Below are 13,381 nucleotides of genomic sequence, written 5' to 3'. Positions count from 1 at the left end.
ACAAACATTAATTTTGGACGAATCCATGTCCTAACCATCGTTCCCGTGGTGGCTGAACAACAGCAGTGCCAAAGTTTTTTCTGCTGCCACTATGGTTTCCAAGCGCGTTGTATTGAAAGGCAATTCCTTCTCTTGCACACAGGATGACACAGTGTTCACGCTGAACCCTCAGCTGCAAAGGGAGCTGTCCAACATGGAGTACCAGCTACGCATGGATGGGAGTGGCCAGCAGCTGTTCCTGAGCCCTGAGAGCCAGCGAGTGCAGGAGTTCTTTCTCCTTATGGCTACCTGCAACACTGTCATTGTCTCGAAATACCCCCACAAGGACATAGTGAGTACTATCTTTACTCCCTCTCTGCTCCTGATCCAGTACTTTTTGGAGTATTTCTTTTTGTAGTTCCAGTTTTTCTGCAGTTTTGTCACAACAGTGGTGATTTGTGTATCGTGTCAACAAAATTATATGGTTCTGTCACCGAAAGTGTATTGTCGTGGGCTAATGAAATGCAAAAAGCACAATTATAAACACAAACAAAAGAAAATGCAGGAATTTCATTGGTAAGTTTCACATGAGGGCATGATTCACCTTACCCTGCTATGAACTTTGTACTGTGCGTGGAAGTACTGATCAAGCATGCTGATGTGTCCCCTATGAGTATAGTAATAATTTGTTCTTGATGGTACAGAGCTCATCACCCTTGTGTAGTGAGCTCAAACGGCGGCTGCTGGTGTGCTGCAGAGCCAACCAGCGACATCTAAAAGTAGTTGCTGGGCCCGAGATAAGATGCATCTGGGCACGTTTGGCCACACTTACAGACAAGCCTTGGCTCTTTCACTGCCCAAGAAAACGGACGATTAACTGAACGTCAGTGAGAAGGCACTCTTCTTGAAACTAACCCCAGTCTCGGCTTAAGTGAAACTGCGGCAGAAGCAAATAGTGGTGGCAAGATGAAGGCTTGTGCTCCCGCAGGGGCTGAAAGAGCAAGGCTTGTCTGTATTTGTGGCCAAACATGCCCAGACACATCTTATCTTGGGCCCAGAAACTACCGTTAGGCGTCGCTAGCTGGCTGCAGAGCACCCCGGTGGCCGCTCTTTGCACACTCTGCACAAGGGTGACATGCACTGTACATGCACTTTTTATTTGCTCTTCGAGTTCATTGTCATTTGTCCATGATAGCACATGCGCTTTTCTTTTGTCTATCAACAACATGCTCACCCCAGGCGGTAAGGGCCACTTTAGGTTAGTTGTGGAATGGCAATGTGATCTTCAAGGCTCATAGGAGAGTCTTCAGTATTCATCAATATCAGCTTCTTCTCTCGCTTTTCTTTCTGCATCCAGCTACCAGTCACATAGCTTTCTGCACTGTTTTCCTATTTCACTCTGAAGCTGTGCTGGAGAGCAAATTGGAATGTCTACCAGGCAAACACATTTCAGACTTGTCTGTTTACATGTTCTTTTTATTTGCACCCTTGTTCTTTTGTTTGCTTACACATCATGGGTTGAGAGCTATATGACTTAAAGCTAACAACCTCCCACAGCTGCATTGTTTCCATGTGTTGAATTTTTTTGTGCTCTACACTAATCTCAATTTGTAGTGTAGTAGCTGGACTACGCCATTGCTTGTCCACATATTTTGCTTGCACTTGGTGCCGTCAATGCTCACTGAACCTATACTTTCTTTTTTCCTACAGATGAACAGCAGTGGCTTGTACCTAAACAATGGTAGTGCCCATCCAACATCTCCCGATGGCTGTAGGTCGCCTCTGAAGCAGCCATGTTACCTGCCTTCCTCGCTGTCATCACCCGTGGCTCGCAGTCCAGCCGTGGCTTCAAGCCCCACAGATTCCCGCGCTTCTACGCCAACACGACCGTACAAACTGGCCCTGCCTTTTCTGAACTTTGTGACCAGCCCCTCGAGGCGAACCTTGACGCCATCGCCCACTCCAAGCCCTCAGCTGCAGCCAATCTATGAAGCTGAGAGCCCAGATGAAATTGCATTGGTCGACGCTGCTTCACGTTACGGCTGCAGACTGCTTCGTCGCACACCAGATGCTGTCACTCTCATGCTGCCTGGTATGTAGCGAACTTGTGCAAGGTAGCATTTGGCTAAGGGGAAGCTACTGTTACAGAACATTTTCTTTTTTCTTTTACTTTTATTTTTTAACTGTGGTTCTGACTAAATGAGTTTCACGAAATCTGTGGTACAAGTCAGGAACTGGCAACTGTTCTTCTGCTCATCTACTCAAGCTGCATCTTCTACTCACTATGTGATCAGCTTTTGTTCAAAACTAGAAGGCACCCATGATTTTCACTGAACTGATTGCTTATGCAAAAAAGGTGAGGTGTGCAGACAAAACACAAGTCCACTTCTCTTCTCTTGTGTCCTGTCTGTATGCCTCACCTTTCTTGCATAATGAATCCTTACCAACTAGCTCAAATTTCTGTCATTTTAAGAACTGATTGCGCTTCTTGTCAGCTTATACACATTCACGCATGCTGTTTCTTTCTCCCCCTTGGCCTTCTTTCTGTTGTTTCATCATCATGATTTTCAACACACATTTCACTGAAGCCTGTGAAGTTGTTCTAATCCTCCTATTACTGTTTTATGGCTGTAGACCTCTTTCCTGGGCTAGTAAGTACTCGATTGTTATGGTGAAGTGAAAGTCTCTCATAGAGCCTAAAAATTTTTGCACACCACATTGACAAATATAAAAACGAAGAAAGAAAATAAAATTGTTTGGTGTTTCCATTGTGCAGGCGAGGGGCTGATTGAGTACCGAGTCCTGCATCTTCTGCCATTCGACTCTTTCCGCAAGCGCATGTCCATCATTATGCAGCACCCCATCACCAAGCAGAAGGTGCTGTACTGCAAAGGGGCTGACTCAGCCATACTACCACTGCTAGCACCTACCAAAGACCAAGGTAGTCACCCGACAGCTGCCTTGTGCAAGCTTGGGCACACTTTCATTTCTTTTAGAGCACAGCTCTTAGGCGGCCATTGCTGGGCTGAGCGTCGGCGTCCCTCGGCGTAATTGCACGAACGTGCTCAAGCACTTGTCATTTTCTTCTACCACAGCTGGCTCGTTGGCATCCTTCAGCGAAACCGCGCTCACGCCACTGCTCGGGCATTCATCATCATCTTCTTCCACAGCTAGCCCTGATGCCGCTCATCATGCCAGCGTTCCCATACTGCCTGTTGTGCTCATGCCATTGCTCAAGCGTTCATTGTCATCTTCTTTTGCAGCTGGCTCCAATGCCACTCATCATGTCAGAGTTCCTGTATTGCCCCTCCCTCTGCGAAGGCGCGGGTGGCACTGGCCCACTGCCAGTTGGTGCGGTGATTTCGGTCCCAAATTCTTTGCCTCAATATATTGTGAAATGAAAATAGGTATCCCGTTTGTTTTTGTTAAGCATTTGTTTTTGCTTATGGCAGCAGGCACCTGATTTGTCTTACTGCACTATTTCGGCTTGCAAAGCAATAGTTGTCAGGTCATGGAGCATGCAGAAGCATCCTCATCCATGTATATTGCATACGATCAGCTTTTCTGCACAAGCAAGCTGGTCTAGTGCATGTTCAACTGGTGCTGGAGCCCCCACGTGCTCTGTTCAGTGTTTCAAAGTATTGTACAGTAATGATTAAAGGCACTTGCACAGGCACTGTTCAAAATGTAAGAAGTTAGACAGCAAGCATTGGTCGAAGTTCGATCTGAAGCGACTGCATGCTCTTGTGTGAGTGAAAACCCCACACAACATGAAGGATCGCTCGTAATAACTTGTACATACATTGTCAAAATGCTGATGGATAAAAGCCACCACTGGTGGGAAAGATAATGTTGCACTTGATATCAGTCTAACACAATTATAAAAGCAAAAATTTGGAGGACACTTAAACTTCGCCTTTAAAAGTGGAATGCGATAGCATTAAAAGATCCCTGACTGCTTCTCATGCTTCCCGGCAACTGGATTGTATGTAACCGTAATGTTTACCTGGAAACGCTTATCGTGAGCGCTATGCATGTTGGCGAGCATTGTGGTAAAACCACAGCCTCTTGCATGGGCCACAATGTGGCGGAGGTGAGCGGCAGCTGGAGTTAAAGGGACACTAAAGGTTACTATGAAGTCTAGTTAAAGTGATAAAGCAATGCTCTAGAACGTCTAAGGCGTCAATACAATCGCAAACAGAGCTTTAGTAACCGAGAAATCGAGGTAAATGCATGACACAATTTGAGACTCCCCCAGCGACATTCCAGTACTAGCCTGATGTCGAAGGTACTCCTCATAATAATTTATGTCACTAGTACTCATCTAGTCGTATTAAAAAGATCATTTCATTAGATTATAAGACGGAAGAAGATGCTACTTGTCTACTTCTATTCGATTCTAAGAAAAAATAACATTTTGACATTACCCTCGAGTAGTATGGGTGGTCGAAAGGTTTCGTTTTCGCTCGACTCTGCGCGCTCGACATTGTGCCATGCGCGCTTTGGAGTTTCACTTGTTTCGTTATCGCGTCGTGCTGCACTGGTTCTGCTGGCTCGCGAAACTTGCATTTGGAACAAGCAGCAAGAATGCCACGGCCATGTGATGTCGTGTGATGCACGAACGGTCCGCGGGACTTGGCCAAGGGCAGTTGCAGCGGCGAATCCAACGTTACTTATCACTGTGTGCCAACGAGTGAACCTCTCCGTTCGAAGTGGTTAAGTGCCATACCTCTGCCTCAATTTGTTGGCAAAGAGCTGAAAAATCACATAGTGTGTTCGCTGCACTTTCGTCCAGAGGATTACGAGTTCAACGCCGACTTACTGAAGTCGTGTGGAGTGCTTTTCAAAGCAATGCTGTTCCGCCGATCTTGCCTGCATTCTCCGAAGCGCAAGAACAACTGCAGGTCGAAGACTGGGCTGTGTGTGCGGCAGTTAGTTTTCAGCAAGGAAAAGCTGCAAATGTGCGAATATGTACAGCCATGACATACAGTTGCCGTTGTAGTAGTACGCAACGGCGCTGGCAGCGCAAGCCCTCAGCAGCAAGTCACGTTCATCAGTGCTTAAATCGCTGAAGTCGAGCCCAGCATCGTGAGCCAATGTGTCATTGTCAGGGTCGTCCATTGCAACGAGCGTCGAAATTGGCGTCATAAAATGAAGAACCAGCTTATCGTCGTGCGCTTTCCCTTCCGCTAGCCACCATAGTTCTGCTTTCGTGGTGCTGTCGGCTCTGTCTTGGCTCTGTTTCTGGCTGCGCGTTTGCATTTTGCGCAGAAAAGCCGTAGCGCCGTCTGCAGGCGCCGTTTTACTCACCGACGGCGCAACGTCACTATGAGACCATGACGTCACCACTCTTCGATCGGAAGGCGGGCGATTTGAACTGCCCTAGAGGTACGCGGACACTTCAGAACGCATTTTCTCTAAAAATAAGTCTTCTTCGCATGAAACAAGCGTTTCGAGGTTTCTGGGATGGTATTTCAACAGTCCACGTTGACTTAATATTAACCTTTAGTGTCCCTTTAATACAAGGAACCGGGCGCGCTGCTCCATGACACCCAAGACACCCATTGTGCCAGCGCACGCAAAATGGCGAATGCCGTGGCCGGTCTGTGAACGCCGTGACTGGTTTGTGTGTGTGAAGGGGTTTCTTTGATTTTTCGCATTACGGAATTATGTTTTCTAATATAGTCAAATTACAATCCGAAAGCTATCATGTCTGTAGGTTGTGTGCAAGTCGTAGTTTACAATTTTTCTACGTATTTTAGCTTGAGAAATTTTATTAGTTCAATCAATTCCTTGCATCATATGGAAGGCCTGGGTATACATGGTTCGAAAATATTTTTGCCCATGTGACATCTGATGCCGGATGTAAGGCGCCGGATTTTCTGCAACACAGGCTTCTTAACGTTATCACGTTAACGCGCACTTATGAGCGCCTACCATTGTTTCAGATATCGTTGAAACAGCCTAGACAGCCTAGGATTGGAGAATTAGACAACCCACAAGAAGCTTCTGAGTCGACTACAGCACGAATTTCGCATTATTTTATTGAGGAAGTGCTATGAGCACTAGAGGCTAGTTTCGACAATACCTTCAGTCGGTGTTTTATTTTTCCAGACTCCCCGATCTGCCAAAAATTGTCAAACCTGAGTAATAGTCAGAGTTGAGTCATCATTTCGAACGGTGCATGGCGTTTTGAGTAGAAGTATTCCAGCAGAAATATTTCGCGTCTTGAAACACTGTTGACCAAATTGATCGACTTATATAGATAACCCCGCCAAGGAAAGAGTTAACGAGCTAAACCCCATGTCTTAGAAAACTTGCTCCTGTAAGTTGTATAGTTATTGTATGTTATTGGCCTTCTCAAAGAAGCTTGAGAACAGGTTAAGGACCGCACAAAGAGCAATGGAACGAAGAATGCTAGGCATAGCTGTAAGAGACAGAAAGAGAGATGTTCTGATCAGAGAGCAAATGGGTATAGACGATATTGTAACAGACATTAAGAGAAAAAAATGGCACTGGGCAGGTCATGTAATGCACAGGTTAGATAACCGTTGGACCATTAGGGTGACAGAATGGGTGGGCACCAAGAGAAGGAAAGCACAGTAGAGAATGGCAGAAGACTAGGTGGTGCGACAAAATTAGGAAATTTGCTAATGCTAGTTGGAATCGGTTGGCACAAGACGGGGGTAATTGGAGATCGCAGGGAGAGACCTTTGTCCTGCAGTGGACATAAAATAGGATTATTATTATTATTATTATTATTATTATTATTATTATTATTATTATTATTATTATTATTATTATTATTATTATTATTGGCCATATGTTGTATAGTTGCTGCACATTCAATTGCTGCTGGGGATTTGCACAGGTCCTGCTTTTCTTGCTTATGAAAGCAAGAGCTGTATGCATGCACAGTTATAAAAAAAAAAGCATTGTCGTGATCTTTTTTTTACAGCCATGCGCCAGGTGATACTGCGCACTCAGCAGCACCTGAACCAGTACAGCAAGAAGGGCCTTCGTGTTCTTTGCATGGCCAAGAAGGTAGGTTAACTGCACACCTCTTCAGTTGGAGTGTGCTCGTCGCATTAATGATTGTGATCGTCTAGCACTCTTGCTGAAGAGACAGCTGAATGCAGGGCAAAGGCCTCTTGCTATACTCTTCAGTTACCTTGTCATGCACTGACTACTCCTTACACCCGCAAAACTTCTAACCTGATGAATCCATGTGGTTCTCTGCATGTTAATATTTTGCCTGTCCTCTGCTATTCCCAACCATGTTTGACATGCCTTGCCGAAGCTCTTTTCCACTTGACTTTTTCTAAAGCATCATCGTCTTTTGTCTGTTCTCCAGTTCATACTGTTCCTCTGTCTCCTAATTTGGCGTGTTATCATTTTCCTGACAATCCCTCGCTGTGCTGTTGTTTCTTTACAAATGTTCTCATTTGTCGCCAAGTTTGGCTTCGTATGTGAGAAAAGTACCGTATGTGTTTCACAATAATTCATTCTACTGCATAATTACGTTTTAAATTGTTGGAATGGGGTGATTCTGAAGAGAGGAAGAGAAAAAAAAATGAGGGCCTCTAAGTAAACATATTTAAGTGGGACCAGCTGTTCCAGATGAACTCATAGCACACTGTTGCACTTGCAGCCAGTTAGAACAGCTATAAGCCATCGAATCCCGGCCACGGCTGCCGCATTTCGATGGGGGCGAAATGTGAAAACGCCCGTGTACTTAGATTTAGGTGCACGTTAAAGAACCCCAGGCGGTCAAAATTTCCGGAGTCCCCCACTACGGCGTGCCTCACAATCAGAAAGTGGTTTTGGCACGTAAAACCCCATAATTAAATTAACAGCTATAAGCCAGTAGAACATGCCGCAGACAGCAAGACTTCAGGGTATACTTTAAAAACTAAACTATTCTGCACAAGGTGAGCACAAGAATGAGTTTTCTTAGCACAGCTTCATTGTAGTGCTTGCCAGTTTCTCAGACTGCACTGGAATTTGCATATTCGTGTTATTGTTGATACCCTGTGAACTTTGTCATTGATGTGATCGCATTCAGCTGCTGAGTGGTTTGCACTTCACTACATCAGGTGTTGGAGGACGAAGAGTACGAAGAATGGCTGGAGCAGCACAAGGCCTCTGAACTCAGTGTAGGGGAGGCTGAGGAGAGGCTTGTCAGTTCAGCTCGCCTTATGGAGACAAATTTGGAGCTGCTGGGGGCAACCGGCATTGAGGACAGGCTCCAAGAAGGGGTGCCGGAGACCATAGCAGCACTACGAGCAGCTGGCATTGTCATCTGGGTCCTTACAGGGGACAAACAGGTCAATCTCTACCATTCTCTCACTTTTAAAGCCATAGCTGTTTTGGGCTCATTCTCCTAGTTATTTTGATATCTGCCAGGGTCACCAGTCTCTGCCAGTGACTTGCCAGAATCCCAAAATGCTTAGCGAGAAGGTTATAAAAAAAGTAAAGAAAAAAAAGCCACAGTGTTCCACCATAATTTCAACTCGGGGACCCACGGGAGGCAATAAAAGATTTTACCTCTCAGCTACTTCACTGATGCTGTAGCAGAGAGAACACCGCACCTGAAGAGCATACTTGCACCACCAGCTGCTATGATTGGCTGATGCTACGCTCTCAGACTCCACTCCTCTATGTTGGATGGCACTGGCATCAGCCTCTCCTTTGTCTTCTAATGCGCCGTCCCACTTGTGAAGGGTGTCTTACGCTTTTTTTTTTTCTTCACAGAAAGAGATTGCTCATATCCATCTCTGAATCTTTGGTGCAAACAATGCTACATAAAAAAATGCGAGACTTGCCGCACATAATATTGGGCCAGCTATCGCATAACAGCTATGCATTGTGGGCAAACCTGCAGTTTTTTTTTTTTTTTTTTTACATTCTTGTGTTCTGAACAACCATTTTTATGTTCAGTGCCTGCCAATCATTAGAGAGTCTGAGCAGTAGAGACAGTATTAGTAATATTGCGGCACTCTTATGTGCGTCGATTAGTGGGTTTACGCCTCAACAGCATATGGGTCATCGAAGATGGGTGAATGAGGAAGACGATGTGCGGCTGGCTAGCTCAATCTCGATAGGCGCTCAGCTGATCAAGGCCATTACGACTAACTTTGCCTGACTTGTCAATAAACGCCTTTCGTGGGCGTAACAATGTATAACTAGAATACAGCTAACTTCTGTTAATTCGAGCCTCACGGAATGGATGAAACTGATTGAAATATTCACCAGATTGAATTAAACAAGATGCAGAAAAAAAGAAACTTACCACTGGGGTTCATTTGGCAGTATTTGTCCAATTCTAACATACCCCTGAGTCAAGTGAATCGTAGTCAAATTAACAAAAGTCTGCTATATCAGTATGTGACCAGGGCAGCAGCTGTTCTGGCAACACATAGTCAGTATGCTGTGCACAATGCATCAGCAAGGAGAGAGTTTCTCTACATATGAACACCCACATGAATGTTTGCATCTCTAGCAGAGATGCAAAACTAACCCTTTGTTGTTATTTGACCGTGATTTCCTGTAACCAAAAGCAGGGAAAGGCACTTGATTGTGCACCTTAGCTAGCAGCAGTGCCCCAGTACTAGCACATCACAACTGAATTGCAGAGCTGGAACTTGTCATTTCTAAGACTCAGCAACAATTATGAATGTTTGGGAAACAAAACAACTGTGAAAAATTGAACAAAAATAATGGAGCGCTCTTCAGTTGCACACCCTCGCTAGCAAAAGTATATACAAACCACAGGCATGCCAAAACAACTGTATTTGTAATTTACATGCACAGACTGAAATTCACGCGTGCACTGGAAAGTTCGCAATGCCAAGTTTGGACTGCAGTCCTCAATTTCAAGTTACATTCATAGGTTGAGAAGAAAATCGGCTTTATTGCAGAATATTGGTTCATATACTTTTGCTCAGGGGAGTACATTGCAAAATATTGACAATTCCTATTACTCTCTTTTGCAGGAGACTGCAGTCAATATTGCTTACTCATGTCAACTGTTCTCAGCAGACATGGAAGTACTAACACTCAACGCTCGTTCACAGGTAAATTGACCTTGGCTTGTTTTCAAATGCTTGAAGGCCATTTTAACGTAGACATGGTGAGCTTGAAGAAATTAACGCAGCCAACCAAGTCAGCACTGAAATCTGGGCTAAACATGTTTTTACTGTTACTAAAAAAAAACAAAAAAACAAAGGGCATCGAAACAGATTTAAAGCAAAGCTGTCGTGGAGAATAATGGGCTTTGAAGCTGTGGTGGTTGAACTGAAGAGAGGAGGAAGGAATATGGAGGAGGGTTTGGTAGAGAGGCTGTGAGAGGGTATGTGTAGGGCACAGCAGTGTAAGTTGGCTGTGACAGTGATGATGCCATATTCACTGTGGAGGATGCACACATGCGCTTGATCATGTCAGTGGTGATGCGCCTCAGTGACATGCATCTGGCATGCATCTTGCCAACCCAGAGCTCTGAGTTGGCATTTTCAGCGTGTCTACCAACCTGGAAAACTAGGAATTCTGAGGGATTTTGAATAGTCTGGAAATACTCAGGGAAAACTCAGGGAATTTGTGCTTCTATCAGGGAAAATTAACTAGCTTTATTGAAAGGGAATGAAAGTCGTGCTAATGCTGGCTCGAGTAACAGAGAGGAATCGTAATGAATCATCTTTGACATCATGTCATCGGCTGGAGGAGTTGTCAGTGTATAGCCAACGACCAATTTTTCTAGACGCGCAATTTTTGGGACATTATTGATGATTTGGATGGCTTCTCGGCACCACCACGTGTCCCATAGAGTCAATATAAAAGAACGTATGAACTTTCAGACACAAGAACCCTTTGCCGTCACATTTTCCGGACTTTTTGCCATAACCGCAGGTCCGAAACGGCATTAGTCAAAGCCACCACCACTGCCATTTTGATTATCTCGCCACCTCGAACTGGCGCTCTTACACACAGATCCGCTGGTAGTTACCACCACGGCAATGCTAGGCCTAGCTACTTTGACGTTCACAACTGTTAACAATACACAGTTTGCAAAAATGCTTTTGCGCATGCACAAACACGGCTGTCCTGAGTGCCCTCTACATGGTTAGATGCGAGAAGCAGACGAACAACCAGCGCAGCCCTAGCACGCCTTGAGATGCCGTTTGTGGGGGTTTTGATTGCACTATCTTTATGAAACGGCCAGTTAGTTGTGTTGCGTATGGGTGCACAAATTGCTTCACTGGCGAATGGAGCACAAGGTTATTTCAATTTCCATCCGAGAAGAGCTATCCGGCTAGGAAAGCAGCATGGATAAGCGATGGCCGGAGATGCCTTCACAGCACACAACTTGTGCTATATTACCTCACTCCTCAGAGAGCCAGCTCTCATCATGCTACTTGCGACTACTGAATTGTCATATGCCAGCGTCGCAAGGTCATTTCGGCCTGCAAGCTTCGAGACGCGCTTAAAGGCAGCCGCGTTTTGCCAGAAATGTGGAAAGCTCAAGATGAACGAGAACCGACAGAGCTTTTGGAAGCACAGTGGTGTCACTCGGTTTGTCTTCTTTCTTTTTTTTTTTTCGCTGTTCACCCTATTCAGGGAATACCAGCTCGCCCAAGCATTCATATTGGCGCATTTGCTCTCCATGCAGGACTACCAACAATATATGTAAGCAGGACCTGGTAAGCTTTAAGCGCGACCTGGTAGTAACCACTATTAAATACGTAAACATGGTCACGGCACTACTTAATTCTCTCGCTGGTGACGGTGTCGAAATATCTGCAACAAGTTGTCACTGACATGTAAATATAATAAATATGATAAGGTGATGTCGAAAGTGCGCCTCATATGACAATCAGCACCCAACACTACATAACTGAAGTGATCGAAACACACCATCCTATTGCAGTTTGCTTTAAGTTGGTTTCGCAGACGGGCTGCGCGAAACGACCACCGTGCAAGGCAGTTCGCCTGGTTTGCTCTTTGCTGCTGATGGTGCACGGATATTCAAATGTATTTTCATTTAGCCTTTTAATACTCATGCATGAGTTTGTGCATGAATAATATTCATGCACGTGGCTTTCGCATCGCGAAAAATTGCCAAAAAATCTATTTTTGGAAAATGACATGTTCAGTTTCTATAACCCTTTTTCTATCTGATACCCAAATATCATCGCTGTGAACCACTTAGAAGTGCTCTAAAAAATTCGTTTTATCAGCTAAGGTGGTGAAAAATCTCGCGGAAATCAAGAAAGAACAGCGTTTTTCAAGCCACAATATCTCCGGAACGGCGCGACCGAACGCCGCCATCTTGGTCTCGTTGGAAAGCGCATTTCTCCGTTTTCAAATTTGCCGCTTCAGCGATCTCCTCCTAAAGAAGCAAGCGCACAAAAAGCAAGTGATTGAAGGTCGTGCCGGAGTCTGCGATTGGCCGCGCCCGCCACGTGACTCCAGCGCGGTTCGCCATTGGTCCGGCGCTCGTGTCGTCTGCTCGGCTCTTTGCACCTCGAGAGTCTGGACGTCTCCACCCGCCGTAATCTCGACGTCTCAAAACAGGCGCTACGCGAGCATTGCAGTAGCGTGGCCGATCCCTACGATTGTGGACGCTTCAGACTCGCGGCTAAGCATTCCGAGTATCGGTGACGCAGACTTCGCGACCAAGATTCACGTGCGGAATCCTCGGACATGCGGCTAAGCCTTTCAGCACTCGGTGTTTCGGAATTCGTGACGAAGCACATCGCGCACGCAATCCTCGGACACCCGGCTAAACATTTCACGCATAGGAAGTCTCCGACTTGGCGATTAAGCACATCGCGCGCGGACTTCTGGGACCCTCACCTAAGCATTTTGTGCATCGGCGCCTCCCACTGCGCGGACAAGCGTATCGAGTGTCGACTCCTTGAGCCCGCGGCTAGGAATTTCGCGCGCCGGCACCTCGGACTGTGCGAATAAGCGCATCGAAGGTCGGCTCCTCGAGCCCGCGACTAGGCATTTCGCGCGTCGGCACCTCGAACTGCGCGACTAAGCACATCGCGCGTCAGCTCCTTGTATCTGCGGCTAGGCGCATTTCGCACATCGGCACCTCGGACCCGCAACCAAGCATATTGCGCGTTCACTCTATTGCCATATTGTCACGATAGCTCGTAACAATATCTATCATACCACCCCTTCATAAAGAGAACCTCATCATGAGCTCTGTTCACTAGGCCCCTTGGGCTGGCACAGACACCTGGCTGCAGAAGTGATTGAGGCATGCACAAAAGTAAAATTCTGGAAAGCACCTAGCAACTGAATATCTATCACTGGCTCTCTGATCCTCAGTTCTACAGCCATTGTCAAGTAAAGGTGACTTGGGAGGCTGCTGATGCTTAGAGACTTCATTAAGTAT

General features: G+C 45.8%; 1 protein-coding gene across 2 annotated transcripts in view; it reads left to right on the top strand.

The window, feature by feature from the left end:
- LOC142578692 (phospholipid-transporting ATPase VA-like) overlaps nt 1–13,381 on the top strand; it is a 212,322-nt gene that overhangs the window by 170,921 nt on the left and 28,020 nt on the right. For both annotated transcript variants that reach the window (XM_075688181.1, XM_075688180.1), the window contains exons 10-15: nt 143–331; nt 1,690–2,071; nt 2,756–2,920; nt 6,938–7,023; nt 8,076–8,306; nt 9,975–10,055. In XM_075688181.1, coding sequence (XP_075544296.1) covers nt 143–331; nt 1,690–2,071; nt 2,756–2,920; nt 6,938–7,023; nt 8,076–8,306; nt 9,975–10,055 — 1,134 coding nt within the window. The remainder of the gene's footprint in view (nt 1–142; nt 332–1,689; nt 2,072–2,755; nt 2,921–6,937; nt 7,024–8,075; nt 8,307–9,974; nt 10,056–13,381) is intronic.

This window comes from Dermacentor variabilis, chromosome 4, assembly GCF_050947875.1.
Source record: "Dermacentor variabilis isolate Ectoservices chromosome 4, ASM5094787v1, whole genome shotgun sequence".
In the NCBI taxonomy this organism is placed as follows: Eukaryota; Metazoa; Arthropoda; class Arachnida; order Ixodida; family Ixodidae; genus Dermacentor; species Dermacentor variabilis.
This window is presented reverse-complemented; position numbering and strand designations above follow the sequence as displayed.